General features: G+C 34.3%; 1 protein-coding gene and 1 long non-coding RNA gene across 3 annotated transcripts in view; one reads left to right on the plus strand and one right to left on the minus strand.

Moving 5' to 3' along the window:
* The window catches only part of LOC111086172, a 45,853-nt gene extending 42,456 nt beyond the window's left edge, over positions 1 to 3,397 (plus strand). The window contains exon 3 of the long non-coding RNA XR_002610917.1: positions 3,154 to 3,397. This is a non-coding gene — a long non-coding RNA (uncharacterized LOC111086172). The remainder of the gene's footprint in view (positions 1 to 3,153) is intronic.
* Positions 1 to 21,487, minus strand: part of LOC106461080 (ephrin type-A receptor 4-like) — a 106,662-nt gene that overhangs the window by 42,504 nt on the left and 42,671 nt on the right. For both annotated transcript variants that reach the window (XM_022387937.1, XM_022387935.1), the window contains exon 2: positions 8,170 to 8,249. In XM_022387937.1, the coding sequence (XP_022243645.1) occupies positions 8,170 to 8,249 (80 nt within the window). The remainder of the gene's footprint in view (positions 1 to 8,169; positions 8,250 to 21,487) is intronic.

The following is a 21,487-nucleotide window of genomic DNA, read 5'->3' on the forward strand; positions in this document are numbered from 1 at the left end:
CTTGTGTTAGTGGAAAACATAAACTATAATTCATTGTGGAATAAATAGAGTTGTTTAAACATTTGTTTAACAACAAGTTAAAACTTGGAATGGTTTATTCTTTCATTGGGGTGTGTGTCTGTGAGCCAGACTAGTTTCATTGGTGGTAGTGTCCAGGGTCACTGATGAGGAGTGGAATTCTCCGAAACTAGTCTAGCTCAAAGACACATACCCCAATGAAAGAATAAACCATTCCAAGTTTTAACTTGTTGTTAAACAAATGTTTAAACAACTCTATTTATTCCACAATGAATTATAGTTTATGTTTTCCACTAACACAAGCTACTTTTCCGTTCAACATACACAGCCCGGAAGTTTGATAAATAAAGAACAGTTTGATAAACACGAAAGAATTCGAGTATGTATATATATGCACCTAAATACATCATACACAAATAAATCAAGTAAGATGGTGTTATTTTCTCATTTTTGTTACCTTAAAATTCAGGTTTCATACATACAACAAGAGACACTTGATAAACAAATGTAAACTTATTGGAGCACCCATCATTTCATTTAAGATTTAATTTGTTTGGTATGAGTAGGCATGCTAAAATTGCTCACGCTCTGAGATAATAAAAATAACTTCATAAATATGGTATTATTATTATAAGTTTGGTAAATGAATGAACATTTTTGTATTTTTTTGTAGAACCACATGTAACAACGCCTACATTCTTGTTTCAGGCAAGCATTGATTTTTTCACCCTGTGTGTTTGTCAGCAAGATTTCTCAAAACAGCTGAATGGATTTGTACGAAAGTTGGTATAAAATTGGAATATTATCCAACTTAGAAGTAATTACATCTTGAATAGTCAAAGGTCAAGGTCACAGTAAGGTCACGAATATTAAAAAAAATCCGTATCTGTTAACATGGGAACCGATTTTCACATCATTTTTGTTCTATAACACAGTCAAAAGTAGGATTTTAATTAAACTTGGTGGACATATGTAGAACATTATTCCTCAATGTTCTGCCAAAAATGATCTGTGTCCGTTGATAACGACGGACATACAGATACATTTCGTATTTTTTGAGAGACGAATATAATCAACATTCCCCCAGTTAGTTTTTAAGCTATCAATGATATACATATTCTCATTTGCTGTCTGGCTGGAAAATTTCAGTATCCTACAGTTAAATTTTAGTTTTCGTATAAACATTTCTCTAGTGACTATAATACGATAACACAAAAAAAACTGAAATTATTTATCTTTTCCTGCTAACTTATAACAGCACTTATATACGGTGAAGTTGTGGCAATTGGATATCTATTCGTTGTCATGGTTAGTAGTCCGAATAAACTAGTAACTAACTAATCACACATCAATAGAACGTTAACCTCCGCCACGCTTTCTGTTTTTAAACTTCTTGACATTTCCCAACCAACCAAGCTTGCTGATAAATGTTCTAGAAGAACAATCAATTTAAAAACTGTCATAAAATGTATTCTTTAGTATTTTCTAAACATTGAAATGAACTCAAACAAAAAACAGAATGATAGATTTATCCAGAATTTAATTTGCACATGAAAGGCGAAGTTTCTTCCACGGACTCGTAGGCTAAAGTAAGTAGGGTATTCTCGCCAGGCTTGTTTATCATATATGCAAACATTTGCGTGGTTTGCATTCTAAGTATGTACAGAAGAGCGTGATTGCATATTCGAATTCTGAGATTTAGCTGTTGCTTATAAAATCATGTGCCCGTCTTCCTCAGTACGCAAGGAATAACATCGTGCAAACCTGAAGTCAGTTAATGAGCAATCCAACTTGATGTTGGAAACAGAAATGAATGTTGAATGAATATTTAAGTTGAAATACGAATTGTGCTATAGAATCAACTGTGTAATAACATCATCTTTTAAAAGGAGTACAGAAACTATTGTCGTCACGCTGTCCTACCGACGAGAAGAAAACAAGTGATGATATTAAGTTCGAAGGCAAAATGAGAAAAATAGATTTTTCGTATATTAGCTTCTAGAAATGGAAAAGAAGAGAGTATGAACTGTTACGCGTTGCTAAAGTTAGTCTTAACCTCATCATCACGAAGAACAAACAGCAATAACTTCATCAGACAGGGTACACATATCTGTCGTGACGATTAAGCTAAATATAAACAAATACTTATTGATTTTGACAAACGTATGTGAAAGCAAAAAGAAGGTACCACAACATGTAAATGAGTTAGTTTGAATGTGAAAGCAAAACGAAGATACCACAACATGTAAAGGAGTTAATTTGGGTGGGAAGGCAAAAAGAAGCAAATATAAACAAATACTTACTGGCTTTGACAAAAGCATGTGAAAGCAAAAAGTAGGTACCACAACATGTAAAGGAGTTAGTTTGGAGGTCAGAAACTCATCTTTGTTTCATGACTGATAGTGTTAAAAGTGGTGAAGACAGCCTTTCATGAATTCATTAAGATAAGTTAAATTATTGAGGAATATAGTTTTTTTTTCTTCTATGGTGTAAGAATATTTCGTAATAGCAGCTTTTGCCAACATCAAATAAAATGAACGAACTTAACCACTGTTTTTGTGTCTATCACCAATGACGGACAACACACATTGTAGGTTGTATAAATCCTTAACTGTTATTGGTTGATAAAAGCAGAACTTTGTGTACAATGAGTTACGCCATTGATATTATATAATACTACACATGTCTGAGGAGATCACTTCTGAAATTGTGAAGTGAGTGGTCCGTAGAAGGATAACATTGCGTCTGAACAATGTAATTTCTCACTTACTTTCCAGACCCCACTTTTTTTACAGTATAGTTATTATTTCTTTTCCGACAACTCTGTAAAATAACATAGATCCTGTTCTTATCCTGGATAAATGTTTAGTACAAATAATATGGAATTTTTCTTCTACATTTTAATTTTTGTTATATATATATATACACAGTATAGTTTCAATAGTTTTTCCCACGAACTTTTTAATATAACATATATTCTATTTTTTCTCTACAATATATTTTTTGCTTTTCCTATGCCATGGTATAAATATTTTCTTTTCAGAACTGTGTATTTTCTGTCTCACATGTATTACCCTAACGTTTGTTTATGGATTGGATCGACCCTTAATTTCCACAGGTTATTTGTTACTACAGGTGTGGTCTCGGAACACGTTTGTTGTTCTAACTATTGGCCCACCCACGTGGAAGACAGCTACAACTGGGATCACCAAGAAATGCCAACAACGACTCATCATGCTGCAGCATAAGCCTCGTCGGATAACGACCCCTCTGTGATTCCCCAACAATCAATTTTTAATTACGACTCTAATTACATCAGCAACTGTATCGTTTCCAACCCTATATGGACTTCGTTTTATTCCAAGTAGTCTAGCTCACAGCTCGAGGGTACTTTTTCTAATAAAGATTCAATTTTCAACACACTATAAAACGAACCAGCAGTGTTTTCGTATTACTGCTTAGTGTTCGTGATAGGCTAAGATTTTTAGTTGACTATACAAATCTCAAATACAACCACAAGTTAGGTTCAAACTGAGAAGCAGCATAGATAGTTGCACAAAGTAATCACCCTATAACACAGCCTATTTCAGAAATGTTTGCTTGTCTAGTTAAGCCTCAGTTTTAGATACAGTCTGTGTATTTATTGGGTTTAATTGTATTTGAACATATATAGTCATTTGTGGCATGGAAATAAACTGCTGTTTTCATCTGCATTATGGCATTAAACATATTTTACATGTTATATGGCATTAAAAACGCTTTTCATGTATTGTGTAAAAGTAGGCCCATGTCACATGAAGCATGAAACACGTCTTCTCCTGTGGTATGACATTAAATACATGTTTTAGATGATGAAGATTACACACGTTTCACATGTTGTATGTCATTAAACACATTTTTCACATTTGATATTTCATTAAATATTTAGATAGCATCGTGATTTTAAAATCTAACCTTCGTTCATTTGATAAATACCCTGAGACGTAACTAAGCGAAATATGAAATTAGGGAAGCGTAAAGTGGCAATGACAAACTTCGCTATATATTAAGTAAGGAAGTGAACGTATAATGTTAAAGAGGTTAAAACATTAACAGTTAATCAACTCGTGTCTTAAAAGTTCTTTCAGTCGTTGATCACATTAGAGTCAATATTTTAAGAAATATGATGCTAATCACTGATTCATATAACAACTTACGTCATAGAACGTTCTATAGTTGTAATGCTTGGAGATGGCTTGAATAGGTAATGAAGAAAAACTTTAACATAAGTTTAACATAACAGCAAATGTACAACGTTTCGACAAGGTTTTGTCATCATCAGATACCTTATATTAAAGTTTTTCTTCATTACCCATTCAAGCCGTCTCCAAGCATTATTAGTCTCAAAGTGGGTTCTTCGTCATCGAATTTGAGTTCTAGTTGTAAGTGCTCACTAGAACAATAACAGTAAGCACAAAATGTCCTGACTAATAATTAGCTAAAATTATTGCATCTCCGTACACAGTAAAGCCAACCACACTACTGTCAAGTATCTTTTTAACATGAAAAATTAACAACAACAGTACATTCTAATTTGTTCAGAGTATATGTGTTTATTTTCATTAAGAAACGATTTCTCCGTGCCCGTATTGAGTATTGATTTTGAGAAATCCACAAACTGTGAGTGTATATCTAACGAACATAAAGGAACTCTGGTTTTTCGGTCCTAGATAGAAGCAACTATATATACTACAAACACCTAGCCTCACGTGCTCACGATTCACGTGCAAACTGTTAAAAGCACTTACATCATGTTCTTGTCAAATAATTATCATTTGAGCTTTATGTGGTCGACTGTTTGGTCAACAACTTTCGCCCACCATCATTGGGATGTACCTTGAGTACCGCCTAAACAAGGAAAGAGTACTTATAGCGATAATTACTCTAACACCTGCAGTCTCTCAGGAAACAACCTCTAATTATCACTAGCCTCCAGTTCAACCAAGTTCGAGTTTTCTCTTAATGTATGCACGCAAGCTGAACGACAGACTGGTGATAAAGTCTGTAAATTTGAAGTATGTCACTGACATAAAGTAGGCACCACTAAAGTAATGTATTTATGAAAATCTCACTTCTCAATCTTTTTCTATAGATAACATATATCAATGAACAACATACCCATATAATATTTCCATGAACCTCTGTTCAAAAACGAAATATCAAAACACCAAGACCACATTTATTTTTGCCAACGTTCCCTTCGTACTTTTTAAAACGTTCTTATATATATATTGTTTATAATCAATTTTCTTAAAATAATATCTTCAAGTTTTTGAAAAGTTGTCCTACAAGTCAGTAGTTATGTTTCTGACTATTCTTTTCTACATGTGTCTTAATGTCTCTTCTATTTATTCACCGCTTACACTACAAATCTATCTTCACGTTCTTTCTAGCACTAGTTATGTTTCTGACTATTCTTTTCTACATGTGTCTTAATGTCTCTTTTATTTATTCACCGCTTACACTACAAATCTATCTTCACGTTCTTTCTAGCACTAGTTATGTTTCTGACTATTCTTTTCTACATGTGTCTTAATGTCTCATCTATTTATTCACCGCTTACACTACAAATCTATCTTCATGTTCTTTCTAGCCGATCTTTTAAGAAACTTTTTTATTTTATTTTTTCGGATGTATTTATTTATTCTGATTTTTGACTTTAAGTTATTTCATTCTAGTTTTTTTTTTTGGAAGTTCTCTTTCAGTTTTCTTTATGATTAATCTTCTTATAAACACGTCTTCATATTATTTCTGATCACGTTTCTTAAAGTTGTTCCTCAAGCTCTTCCTGGCTACTATTTTCTCACACTTCTTCCACAAGCTCTTCCTGGCTACTGTTTTCTCACACTTCTTCCACAAGCTCTTTCTGGCTACTGTTTTCTTAAAGTTGTTCCTCAAGCTCTTCCTGGCTACTGTTTTCTCACACTTCTTCCACAAGCTCTTTCTGGCTACTGTTTTCTTAAAGTTGTTCCTCAAGCTCTTCCTGGCTACTGTTTTCTCACACTTCTTCCACAAGCTCTTTCTGGCTACTGTTTTCTTAAAGTTGTTCCTCGAGCTCTTCCTGGCTACTGTTTTCTCACACTTCTCCCACAAGCTCTTTCTGGCTACTGTTTTCTTAAAGTTGTTCCTCGAGCTCTTCCTGGCTACTATTTTCTCACACTTCTTCCACAAGCTCTTTCTGGCTACTGTTTTCTTACAGTTATTCTTCAAGCTCTTCCTGACTACTGTTTTCTCACAGTTCTTCTTCAAGCTCTTCATGACTCGGATTTATCACAGTTGCTCCTCAAGCTCTTCCTTATTACTGTTTTCCCACAGTTCCTTTTTAAGTTATTCTCGGCTAATTTTTCCTTACAATTCTTCTTCAATTCCTTTCTTATCACCATTTCCTTTAAAAAAAAACTTTGTTCTTTCTGTAACATTTGTTTTCCCTACTACGACAGCGCTCTCTGCTGAAACATTTTTGTAAATTAAAACAATAAATTATAAAGATTCATTTAAAAATGCGTGTCGTTAGAGAAAATGAAGTGCCATCTGGCGATCAAATTATACATATCCAGTAAGCAAAAATGGGTAAAATTTGACCTCACTAGTGTAAATTTTGCCTCTTGCAGATGTACAAGTGTATATTTTTACATAAGTATCATTCTACACACACACACACACAGGCGGTATCTTCAAAATCAACTAGGAAGCCAACAATGATTAATGCAACTGTAGCATAGGAGGGAAGTTTGTGGCTGACATTAGTGAAAACGCGAACAATTTTCCACGATTAACAGCTGTTCATGGCTTGTTTTCATAAAAGATAATAAAAAGAAAACTAATAGTAATGCAAATGACATTTCGATGAAAAGAATAATAGTTATAGAGAAGGGGTGTGCACTCGTTTGAAGCTTTCTCAAGATCGTGCAAATATCTATGACAAGACATTAAAGACATATAGAAAGAAATAATATGCGATTCTTAAGTAAATATCCCGGGCTGGAAACAAGAAACAGTCAATGGGAAATAGAGGTTCTCTTGTATAATCTTGGAACTAATCAGAGTAAGTTGTTACAGATGCAAACAATTTTGTCCCTAATTTTTGTTTCAAATACATTATCCGAATATTTGTTGTAAAATACACCCATCTGCAAATCTGTTGCTGAATACATCAATCTATATGTCTATTGCTAAACACATCCTTTTGAACATCTGATGGTTAGTACATCATAGCTGTGACCACCATAGCTTCAAGAGGAAAAACCTAGAGACCTAAATCTTTGTACTCATACTAAGAGGATTCTGAGGATATTATTTTTTAGATTTCATTCAAAAAATTGTGGCCAATTTTTTGCCCTATAGTTTTGCACTATAGCCCCTAAGCCCCATAATTCTGCCTTCTTGAAGGTTTATAGAAAGGTGTCATACTTTTTCTGATTCTCACTTGCAGAATGAACAATATTTGGAGGTTTTCTGCTAAATTTTGTTGAAAAAGAACAGAATGGTAAAATCTAGATCCAAAATTGGGAAAAATGGACATATTTCACCAAAAATGAACAAAATTCAATATGGTATGAATGAAAAGAATTCAAATAAAATCACACAGAGAAAAAAAAAAAGGAATCTGAGAGCTAAATTAAAACTCTTTGCTTTTAAAAGAGTTGAATTGAATTAAGTTCGGAAAACGACAACAGACAAATCAATTAAAGGATTGGTGCATTAGATTGGTGGATAGATATAGAAGTAATTAAGATAATGGAGATGCTTGATTGGTACATTGAGACCTCTGTGAATCATGAGGGGACTTTAGAATCTCCCGCAGCGGAGCGTGGGTATTTTATGCTAGTTGATAATAAAATAATTCTGCCTACCTATTCTTGGGTAAGGTTAACTTTCAGTTATCAAGGTTGGTATATATATTTAAACAACTCGTTTGCAGAGTTTAAGAGTCATTGCTGAGATAAGAACACGTATAGTTTCAACACAAAATTCTAGCTAAACTAAGAAAAACTTTAATATGAGGTAAATGTTAATTATCATCAATATCTTACAACAGATCCACACACAAACAACATTATGATATCTCCAATACGGAAAAATAATTAAGCAATATCAAAAAAGAGCACTTACCCCTGGGGTTCTAGCCTGCGGTCCATAGGGGTATCTAGTCCAGTCCAGGGTGCTTTCTGTAGTTGTGTCCAACAATACAACTGAAAAACAAGATGAACGTGGATAAATACACAGGAGAAGCTTATCAAATATTTTCTTTATTTACCAGTTCTATTCGCTTACAGAATAAAGAGGCTAACCACGCATCTCTAAATAGATAAATGTATCGTAAAAGAGACTCGCAGGATCTGGAGTCGAGCTACATACTACTTTCAAAGTAGATTAAAATAACGAGCAGGAGACTCGAAGGATCTGGAATATAGCCACATATCTCTAAGTATAAATTAGTATATTGTTCAGGGACTTGAAGGATCTGGAGTCTAGTCACATATCTCTAAGTATAAATTATTATATTGTTCAGGGGACTTGAAGGATCTGGAGTCGAGTTATATACTGTTTCCATAGTAGATTAACATACCGTTAAGAAAGCTCGTATTCGATCCAGAAGATAATCACGTAGTCTTTTTTAAAGTAGATGATAAAATACACAGATTAAGGAGATTCTAAACACTTATTCGCTTTTTTAGGTTATTTTATCCTCATAATTCCACAACTAGTTTCAGACTCTGTAGTAATCAAACCGACAGCACTGTAAGTCTTATCCATAAGTTTTGATAATAATTCTCTCTCTCGTCCCTTTTTGAAGTATACCGTTAGCTTTATTAATAATTTGTATGATGTATCCTATTGATAAGGCTTGGGTACTAATTTGTATAGTTTATACCCTGTCTGATATCACTCATGCAATCACCAGATCGGCAAAGTTGGTATATTGAATATTTTATGATATAAGCCATGGGTTTTGTTTTCCATTCAGTGCCACGATTTCCACAAGTGATTATAAAAAAAATTAAATGTTATTTCCTTCAAACCACTTGTCCTAACTTCAAAAAGTAAAAATAAATTCACCAAAGGCACTTTGAGAATCGCAAGTTTTACTCAAAACTGTTTGGATGTTTTACGATGCGATTTAAAAACTGTCACAGAAGGTGTTCAATATAGTTTTCGTTGCTTTCAATTAGCATATCAAGCCCGTCTCTAAGTGAAGCTACTGGAAGCATCATATGTTCTCGACAGTGATTATTGATCTTCACAATATTCTGCATACTTTCGTGCTCTTTATTCAAATCCCTGATCTCGTATTGTTGAAAGAAATAAAGAACAGGAATAAAAACAATCTGTAAGAAAAGTGATTGAAACTATGCAGTATATGATATGACTTTGAAACATTTTATAGCTCGTCTAAACTTTCCTGAATAAAACCCATAATTCTCGACGTGCCTTTGGTGGAATTTAGTACTCCTGGGAGGACACCTATGTAGTTTTAAGACATAAACTTTTGAAATATGGTGCTTCCTTAATAACCAATCACACTGTATGATATGCATAAGTATGTGTATTTTGTAAGCGCACTTATTCATATAGTTGAACACGTACATTAATTCATACCGAATAAAAATCCTTATTTTTCTTTGTATTGAAATTGCATACGAATAACTCGCTGTTTCTACACACTTCGGTTAAAGTGAGCACGATCTTACTCTCCATTATACCATTGTAAGGTTATATGTAAGGTTTAAGAAACATGTAATGGAATACCCATCGACCACAATTCCTTTCCTATTTTCCTAATCATGTCCCAAACTTCCCATATGGAGTGTGAAAATTGGAAATTAATATAAAGACAGTCAGAGAAAAATCGATCATATGAGAAATAGGTCAAGAAGGAATAACTATTCTAATAATAACGTCGACAACAAGTGAACCAACATTGTGCTCTATATATGTAAACAGCGTGTCAGAAAAATGAAAGTTTTTGAAATCATATATCTAATATATATTTAACATAAGAATACATATTTTTGGTATCACATGTTGATTATATAAACTAGCTGTAAAATATTTCTCAACATAAACACTGATAGCTTATAAAAACTTTAGAAGAGGTTTCATTTTTTTCATTATAATCACTGTATAGAAGTTACTTATGAATTTAGGGTGCGAGTAAGATTTTATACACAAACAGCAACACAGTAAACACATATATATTTGAAAGAATGGTTTTCTATGTTCAGTTACTGTTGCTACAACAAGTTGGATTTCATGTTTTGTTGATATATTAGCTTTAGGAATAACATTATTGTAAAACCGGAACTTAAACATGGTTTATTTAGATCCGTCTGTGCATGTCAACTCTGAGTTGTGGTTGTAATACTATTCCTGTGTATAATAACCCATATCCGAGTTGTGGCTGTAATACTACTCCTGTTTATAATAACCCATATCTGAGTTGTGGTTGTAATACTATTCCTGTGTATAAAAACCCATATCTGAGTTGTGGTTGTAATACTATTCCTGTGTATAATAACCCATATGTTTGACAAGAATAAACATGAAAAATATCTAGCTTAGAGGTGTTTTAATAATAAAGGTAAAAGCGTATCAACGTATAAAGTGTTATACTTACAGTGAAACACCTAAAATAACACAAGAAGGCCTAAGAAACACAAAATAAATACAAGTTACAACTTCTTGAATATTTTGATTACTACAAGAGTAGTATATGTTTTCAATTTAAAAAAAACAAACAAACTTGAGACACCTTTATTTCGTTATTACATGCAGTTAAAACATTCTGTAAGTTAACATTATTACGGTATATATATAGGCATACCCACAGTGCATTAAAATAATAATCACACACACACATGCTAGTTGCACACACGTTTTATCATGTTACATAAACAAGCCATAAAATTAACTTTTCAAGTGCCACCCGGGCACAGCTACCAAAATTTTTAGGTGTCAGAAGATATTTTCAGATGTATAAAAACATCTGCCCCCCCCCCAAACAAAACAAAAAAACATCAACAAGTCATATGTCCCTTTATTGCTGAGTTTCTTCTCGTAAAATTCACAACAAACGGCCAACTTTTCTACTACAATTACCGCTACTTTGATAACCAGTGCTATTGTCCCCCTTTTTCTTTTATTCTTTCTTGGGGTTTTCCATAAATACAGTCATGTGATGAGTGTAACCTAGAGCTTAGTAGGCTAGCCTAGACTTAGGTAGATTTAGATTTTGTTTGTAGCTAAGCACAACGCTACACAATGGACTATCTGTGCTCTGCTCACCACGGGTTTCGAAATCCGGTTTCTAGCGTTGTAAGTCCGCAGACATACCGCTGTGCCACTGGGTAGCATTTAGATTTGGATCTAAGCGATCGCGACCGTAAATATAAGATCGAAACCGCACATGACTGCGTTGTAATGTATTTTAGACCTAAGTCTAAGTGTAGATTTATACACTAACGAGAAACCGTGTTTTCGCTGTAGAAGTGATACTAAACATAAAGCATTATACAGCTTAGATCGACAACTTCTAAGGATATTTCTAAGATCTATATCGAACTAAGCTTTGCGACTGGCATTAGGAACACCTGCTTTATTATTGCTACTAATATTAGTTTAGGTGTAGGCCTAGAAGGCGAGTAATGGTAATAATAATAATAATAGTAAATGTGCATCTAGAGATTTGTCTACATTGGAAAGCGACATGTATAAATTGCTGATTACTTATACTAATAAGCAATATATCAATGTTGTTTCTATTTCTATAGGTCACTACATGACTAACAAGCCAAGGTAGGCTACTCAGTATGTACTGCTCTGTAAATTGCTTTAAATTTCTGCATATGCCCAAAAAGAATTCGAATCCTGGCGGGACAATGGTTTGTTTGGGAACTTAGCATAAATCAGTAAAATGACTTACAGGTTAACATAAAACATAAGCAAAAGAAGTCCTACACTTGCAATAGTTTATAGCCACGAAATAATACATTCATGGTACGAATATAAGAAATCTTGATTTACCTATACTGACCGGATCAGAGTACAATCCATCCTATACTGACCGGATCAGAGTACAATCCATCCTATACTGACCGAATCAGAGTACAATCCATCCTATATTGACCGGATCAGAGTACAATCTACCCTATACTGACCGAATCAGAGTACAATCCATCCTATATTGACCGGATCAGAGTACAATCCATCCTATACTGACCGGATCAGAGTACAATCCATCCTATACTGACCGAATCAGAGTACAATCCATCCTATATTGACCGGATCAGAGTACAATCTACCCTATACTTGCCGGATTAACGTACAATGCAAAACATTCTACCCAATACTAGACGAAAACGACGTTATGATAATATATGTATATATATATATAGTATTTCTGAGATGTGAGATGATCGTCGCGACATTATTTTGGGTCAATCGGGCATCCTTTTACATTTTTACGTGCCTGGACACACATTTTAAGAATATTTGGTGCTCAATTTCGCGCCCTGCATAACGGCAAACAACCGTACATTGAAAATGCAGTTTTCTAATGTAGTTATTAGGTAAGGACAAATGCCAGAGTAATATAACTAGATTAGGGCCAGCAAGAACGTAGCATGTGTTAGTTGTTAATGTCACTAGGTGCGTTCTCGGATCACATATACCGTTCTCCAGCGCTACAGAAGCAAAAAGTAGCGCGTTTTCCAGGCCCCACCTGCCTCGAGACTTCACCTTAGAACACGTTCAGTGAACAGAGGAAGCTAATCTGATTTGGTATATTCAGTGTTAACTCCAAACTACAACTGGAACCGATAAGCACAGCTATTCATAGCGCAACTTTTAGTGAGTACGCTGACTATCTTTCATGTCTAACAATTATTATCTTTGTTCTGTTGCATTAAAAGTTACTACCTAGCCACAACTGGTTGAAGACACTGAGCGGCTGTTTGAATGTTGTACATTGTCAGCTTACGCACCCAAATATGCACACAGTTCGTAATACATTCTATTCGTGCGTGCAGCCCGTGAACTAACTCCATTTGTTTGTTGCATATTCCTATCATTTATGGTCCTATATCTGTTGTTTACAGTTTCTTCTTGTAGTTTGTACCCTGTTACGCTGTAGTTGTTTTTAGCCTATTTTTAGAATGATACTTATCCTTATATTCGTTTGTTTATCTACATTGATTATACAGTTGCTGAAGGAAAGGTTCGAACATATGCAATAAGTCAATAACGATGATGATATACGACCATCCTTTGGTCCTGAGTTATTAATTCAAGTTATTGGAAGGAGAGCTGATCAACTGCATGCTGTGATAGACATAAAAAGAGCAATCACATCTTGAAGAATCAACGTGTGTCAATAGGCAGACACTCTATCAATAGGCAGACATGTGGCACACTCCCTCACATCCTGCTCGCTCTATCAAAACAATTTATATTCAATTGTGATAAGGTGAGAAAACTTTGTGCGAGAACATGTCATTTTGGGGCCGAGTCTGTCATTTACATTCAGCCACGTTGACTGTAGTCAAGAGTAGCAGTGTGTGTGTGTGTGTGTGTATACAATGCATCAAGGTTTTGTTCGTTTATATCCTTGTCGCTTTCAATCACGGCTTTATAACTTCATTAGTAGGGCTCAGTCTGTTCTTGGCTTTCAATTTCATGTTTCTTTCTCTAGCTATTATCATAGGAAACGCAGGGGAAAACTGGGATGAAAGAAGTGAGCCACAAATAACTGACGTAAGTCCACTGTGTGTATCAAGTTACAAGGTGTAGAGAACGAAGTTAAACCTAGTACACAATATTCTAGTGAGTTTGATAATGAGACGCGCTTTATTATTTTCTAAATAAAACATACGGTGATGTAGTTTCATCTCATGTTTTTTATCTGTTTATGTTTCGTTCTCTTTATCCGTCAATCTGTCTATCTTTCTCAGTCTGATAACGTACAGCAAAAAAAGTTAAAATAAGTATATTAAGTGCTGACAAACTCATTATTGTATATTGTTTATAAGGGCGAAAAATTGATTAAACAGGACGATTAAACACATCGACAAATACTAAGCGTAAAAAGTTATCAAACATATATAGATCACAAATTCATTACTGTATACACTATATTGTTTATAAGGGCGAAAAGTTAGTTAAACAGGACTCTTAAACACATGGACAAATACTAAACATAAGTTATCAAACATTTCGAGATCACCGATGATTTAAAGTATACAGTCAATCACGAAAGGCTACTACAAACTCTTGACCTTGTAGATTAAACTCTACACAAAAACAGGCGAGTGTTGTAGGTGTTACGCTCAGTATGATAGCGCTAAGTTAAACTATCACATCCTTACGGATCAGATAACATCTTCCTTTTTCCTTGAGCAATAAACCACTCAGCAGCAACACACTAGAATAAACACAATCAACAAACCAGCGCTATAGAATATTCCTTGTTAAACAAACAGCCTTATGTCCCTAGGAGCTATATATTGTCTTGGCTTTGGAATATATTTGTTTTGCTGGACTGTTTTTCTATATTATCATGGCGTATTTACGCCGACATACGTAATGTTTTATTTTACTTAGGTCTCTAAACAAACTTGCTTATTTTGTTACGCCTATATATTATTGTACTTTACCATATCTACATAACCCTGTACTACTTATATCTTTGTATATCATTTTGATGTAGTTACTTCTATATACAGTATTTCTTTAGTTACTACTCTCTACCATTTTAATTTACACACACTCTTACATTGGCTACGTCTCAATATATAATTTTAATGGTGTAATTTCTCTGTATAGTAGAGTTATTATTATATATATAAAGATGTACGTTAGGAAAATTATATACAATAGTAACTGTCTCAGTTACTTTTCTAAACACTGTTGTTTAACTTACGTCTCTGCAAACTGTTAGTTCATTTGTTTCTAAACTAATCCCGTTCTTTTTTACCCACAAACAGTGAATTATCTTCATTTACCTACGCTTTTCAGCTACTTTTGCATATTTACTTCATTTTGACTGTGTCTGCATGTTGTTAATTTGATACCTATTATTCCAATAATAGATTAATGATACTAAGTAGCCAGGACTTGACACATTACGCCATAAGAACGCATTTTATACGATATCATTACTTCAAATACATCAAAATATAGAAGTAGCCATTAACCTCCTAACTTGTACTCTCTCAAGCAGAACCCCAACTTTACAAGTACCTTGAACTCCTCAGCTCACTAGAGCTCCCGAATCAGAAGGTGTCTTGGCCACTTAAGGTACCGCCCTCCGACCCTCCCTCTTTGAATACGTAATTACTCAAACTATTTTGAACGTGATTTCGAGCAGTGATTAGACTGTGAACCGTCAAGTTAATTTTTATGTTGTATATAAGGTTCAAATATTAAACTTAGCTTTGTTTGAATCCGTATGTCATAGCTTCATATTTTTGATAGCTTTACATCTATACTTTTTATAACCAGCTAATAATTCCATTTTTCATGGAAGCACAAACTTAATATTTTCCGTTAGAATACAAACAAACAAATTAATTAATTAAATTAACATGTCTAATAATCTACCTGTATTATTCATGGGAATCAATTGTTAAAGAATCACTTTATTTTAACATATACGCATAAAATATCCATCAACTCCTAGAAACCAATTTCCCTCAAAACAACTGCTTACAAACAGCTCTTTAAAAATCACTCCCCTCACGTCACGAAATATTACCGTCTTCTTCTGACAATGTGGTTATTTTCGTTGACCTATAATTATGGAATCGTTCTTGAGTGAAGAACTTTATACTGACGCTTGCTGAAAACTGCAACTGCTTATTTATAACTTTGTCAGCTAATGTGCTGATAACATCTGCGCATTCAACGAATGGTCAATCTACTTTGTTTTATGGGCTGGTCGTGGCTATTAGTTGTGGTTCACAAAAAACGCACCCCGAACTTTCGGGCTATGGGTGCATTGTAAGAGTGACGGTCAAATCCAAGTATTCGATTACATCAGCTCAGAAGATGACGGAGGGTGCTTTTGACTAGTTTCCTTCCCTCTAGTTTATCAGTTCAAAATTTGGACTGCTAACGGAGAAAGCTCTCGTGTAGCTTTGCGCGAATTTTCGAAGAAAATAAATGTAAGTTTTATTTTATTGGCTGAGCAACAAAACTAAAAGTTTGTTCTGGTCTCGGTTCAAGTCAGCCATTCTAACAGTAGTGTCTAAAGGAATATGAAGGTAAACACAGAATATCATTGATTAAGTTTGTTCTGGTCTCGGTTCAAGTCAGCCATTCTAACAGTAGTGTCTAAAGAAATATGAAGGTAAACGCAGAATATCATTGATTAAAAGTTTGTTCTGGTCTCGGTTCAAGTCAGCCATTCTAACAGTAGTGTCTAAAGAAATATGAAGGTAAACGCAGAATATCATTGATTACTCAAAACTCGAAAGTTTTTAACATATAATAAAAATAAGAGAGACTACGAAATTTATAATATTATCGAGTTTTTGTGCGATTTGTATATCTTGTATACTTAAAATTTAACCTAGTGACATTTGTTTTACGGCTTCCCAGAGCAAATGATCTGCTTGGGGACATTAGAATGATGCGCTGTTAATATCTGTATTAATATTCTACTAACAATCATGCATTTCCGCTTTCTGCCATCTTCTGGTCGGCCATGACCTAATGCTTATTAGCGTGTTAAGCTGCATATCATAAGGTCTAAGGTTCGAGCGGTTGACATGCTCCTTACTTTTATACCGTCGGAGTATTGTAGTTGTAACACTCACTCCCGCTCTTCGGATAATCGTAGTCGCTGAGTAGGGGACGAATGCTGCTGGTTGGTTGACCCCTTCTATTCAGCAGTTCTAAATTAGGTATGGTTATGCCCAAACCTTATGGGTCTCTGATCTTGTGCTGCATAAAATGGCATTCAGGTTGATTTTTACTAATACCATTTGTTAACGTCATGCCAACACACGATAAAAATACCTTTCAGAATTAGAATAATACAAATCAAAGCTTCGAAGTAGGGCTAACTGAGACCACGAACCACAACGTCATTAAAAACCATCTACGAACATTTTATTTACGTTCTTCATTATAGTAACTAATCAACGTCGTTAGGAAAAAATCAATGTTGTATAGATTAGCTTGCGTGTCTAAGCTAGAATTAGACACATGTATACTAATACTGTCGTCTCCCCTGTGGCACAGCGGTATGTCTGTGGACTTGCAACGCTAGAATCCGGGTTTCGATACCCGTGGTGTGCAAAGCACAGATAGCCCATTGTGTAGCTTTGTGCTTAATTACAAACAAACTAATACTGTCTAACCATCAATAGGTATAATAAAAGCAAAATACATATCGTATGAATTTTTTCATGTGTAACAGTGCGGGCTGGTTGTTTCCTGTATTTACTTTGTTCTGGCTGTAAATCCGAGGATTCACTGTTCGCGTCCCGTTGCAACACAAAACCGCGCCTGTAATTTAGGGCCGTGAGTGCATTATATAAATGATGTTCGGACAAGTGTAGTTCAAAGGTTGTCGGTAGTGTTCCCTTCCCTCTAGTTTATACGTTCAAAATCAGGTGTGCAGATAGACCTTCGTGTAGTTTTATGTAAAAATTCGGAAACAAACAGTCAAGTAGAATAATGGAAGTGTTTTTTCATCATGGGATTTGTCCAAACACTGGAGAAGGGCCCATCAAAGCGCAATAGGGTGAAATAACGGATAAAGACTTGCATTGAAATACTAATAGTTGTTAATATTTATGTCATTTGAAAAAGAACTTATTCAGTTACTATCGGGGCAGTAACAATAAAATGTAATCACATATATAAATATCAACAACTGTATTAACAAAACAAATATATTTTCTTCTAGTTTCGTGTAAAATAATCCTGCTTATCAAGAAGACTACACACATATATTAACCCTCCATCAGGGGCTTTGACGTCAGTTACTATCGGGGCAGTAACAATAAAATGTAATCACATATATAAATATCAACAACTGTCTTAACAAAACAAATATATTTTCTTCTAGTTTCGTGTACAATAATCCTGCTTATCAAGAAGACTACATACATATATTAACCCTCCATCAGGGGCTTTGACGTCACACGATAACCTTTTATAGCCTGCAACAGACGAAACAATACAGCAGAGCGCCCAGTAAGTCATTGGTGCTGTTTTTGTGAAATCGATACAAAAAAAGGTATAGTTTATTTGATAAAAATTAAATAAAAATGCAAAACAATGTAAACTTATGGTAATTTTTGCAAAACATAGGGGTTTGGGTGGAATAATGTGTTTATAGTATTTTATAATTGTCAGAACGCATAATGTCTTTAAAAATACTATGAAATGTTCCATCGTGTTTACACTATTTTAAAGCCAACAGAACACTCCAGTGTCTTTACATTATTTTCAACAATAAGAACACTCCAGTGTTTTTACTTTATTTTAAACCATCAGAACATTCCAGTGTTTTTGCATTATGTTAAAGCCACCAGAATGCTCCAGTGTCTTTACATTTTAAAGCTATGTGTCTAAAATGTTTACTGTAAAACGATATTATCTCTGTTGACGATTTTCATTAATATAGAACATAAACGACAATTACGATACAAAAAAATTATGGCGATAAAAAACAGTCAAACATTATAGATAAATTCAGAGTGGCCATTCTCTGCATCAAAATGAGCATATAAACTAAGTATTTGAAACACAATCCTTATTCACTGAATCGTGTATCTTAAGAAGGCTGCTCGTCCACTTTATCTTCCTTAGTTTTCTACACTTCAAGTGTGAAGTTTATGTATTATATTAAAACACTATTTAAGTTCTATTGATCGGAAATGCGGTTCTATACTTCAAAGATATCAAATATGAATGTCAAATCTCGCTCTGTAGATTCTTCATTTCAGACTCTGGTTCTGATTCTCTTTCATGCTCTTGATTATAATTGTGAGTTCAGGGTCGTAGGAAGCGGTAAGGCAAGTCAGACAATGGCCTGACCATTTTTTCATGGCATGTATAGCTACAACTTATATATTAAAACTTGCTTCTGTTAATTCAATACATTACGTTGTGTGTATGCAGTATTTGTAGTTAAAATGACTCAAGATTCAATCTCAAAGCATTAAATTTTCAAACGTTTTCTGGGGGGCATGCTCCCAGTCCCCCTAGAAATGGCAATGTGACAATGGCCTGACCACTTCAAAACTTGTTTCCTATGGCAACGGAGTTAGAAAATTCTCATTCCCTGTCCAAGCTACAACAATCCTTTGTCCCATTAAAAAATATATATATATATCTGCATGAGCTACCACAATTGCCATAGTAACATGTTGAGAAATTAGGCATAACACTTAAGAAACACATCAACTCTATAATGATAGAAAACTACTTCGACAATGACAAATACGAATAGCAAAAAAAGCGAAACAACTTGTCAAACGCTACAACAGAGAAGCAAGAAAAAAAAAGTTGTCAGGGGATATTAGAAAGTGCACGGGTCTCGCAGACTATACCGACTGCAACATGTTTTTCGGAATCCGATTTAGTTCAAATGCAGTAAATAATACAGCAGTAATGACAGCGTAGCTCAACAAATGATAAAGTATTGCAATTCCTCAAAATCAGCAGACCAATAATCTTTGATAAACGGTCTATCCAACAGTTCACAACAAAGAGATCTGGAAATCATGCAACTGTCGCTTACCGCCCTCTCTACACACACACACGCCGATATATAAAATCCTTTTGCAGTTTTTAAGTTCATAGCGATTTCTTGTATCTCAAAGGTATAAAAATCCAAGAGCCAGAACTATTAACATATTTTCATGGAAAGTTTAAACAATGCTAGATTAGTGACTGGATATACTATTGTATTTAAACACTGTACGATTATATTCTAACAGGCTACATTTTACTGCACTATTATATATTGACAGGCTACGTTCTTAAGTACAAAAAATCAAACCAGGTTTACCGACAAAGTGCGCTACTGAGTTCAGATACTTCAAGATTACAACCTTAAGTTTAAATGCTGCAAGGCTACCGACATATAACACTACTATATTAAAACACTCCAAACTACTGACAGACATATTTGTAAATTCAGCTACTCTAAAACTACCGATAGATAATTAAAACACTCTATAATTACTAACAGACATATTTGTAAGTTCAAATACTCCAAGACTACCGACAGATAACTTTATTGTATTAAAACATTCCGAAACTACTGACAGACATATTTGTAAGTATAAATACTCCAAGACTACCGATAGATAATATTGTTATATAAAAACACTCCGAAACTACTGACAGACATATTTGTAAGCACAAATACTCCAAGACTACCGACAGATAATATTGTTATATAAAAACACTCCGAAACTACTGACAGACATATTTGTAAGTTCAACTACTCCAAGGCTACCAACAAATAACACTGCTATATAAAAACAGACTATGTCCTTAAGGTCAAACATTCTAAGGTTATTGACAATTTGCATGTTTGTGTAATAACAACCCATGATTTTCGACATGAAATCTACATATTGAAAGAATGTTTTGTTGTCGGTAGGTTTTTACTATAAATCTATATTGTTAACTTTAGAGCTTGGTTGACTAATACTGATTTTGAGACATGTATTATATAGTAACGCAACTCGATACAAACTAAAGCTGGGCTATGCTAAGATATCTGTACGATGGTTGTAGGACAACTGCCTCCAGACAATTGCCCCCGTATGAAAACTGCTACCCGGACAACTACCCCCAGTCATATCTTCTTATATTAATACAACTGACTAAAATAGGAAACATAACACACATTTCTTGTATTTTATAGAAGAATGAATTATCTAAAACTGTTTAACCGTCTTTCCTTTATTTTATTACAATAAACAAAACTTAACATGAAACCTGTGTTATTTTCTCCTACTTAAAATAGTTTTAGATAATTATTTCTTCAATGAAATACAAGAAATATGCGTTTTTTCCCTATTTTAGTCAGTTATATTAATATAATAAGATATGGCTGGGGGCAGTTATCCGGGAGACAATTTTTCTACGGGGGCAGTTGTCAGGTTACCCTGTACGTTAAACGTTTGGAGACGGCTTGACTGGTATACTTGAGGATGACATAATCTTGTCGAAACGTTGAACATTTATAATAATGTTTTCTTCATTACCCAGTCAAGCCGTCTCTAAACGGTTATTTTCTAAAAAGTGGGTTCCTCGTCATCAAAAATAACTGTACGATCTTTAACTCCAAAATATATTTCTATCGTGTGCTGTGATTGGTTCTGAAAAATTTTACTAGCGAGATTTTAATCGGGGGATCCCATTCAGCCATGATGTGTGTATACACATTAAAGGAGTGAAAACG

Source organism: Limulus polyphemus, unplaced genomic scaffold (assembly GCF_000517525.1).
Source record: "Limulus polyphemus unplaced genomic scaffold, Limulus_polyphemus-2.1.2 Scaffold893, whole genome shotgun sequence".
NCBI classification, from domain to species: domain Eukaryota; kingdom Metazoa; phylum Arthropoda; class Merostomata; order Xiphosura; family Limulidae; genus Limulus; species Limulus polyphemus.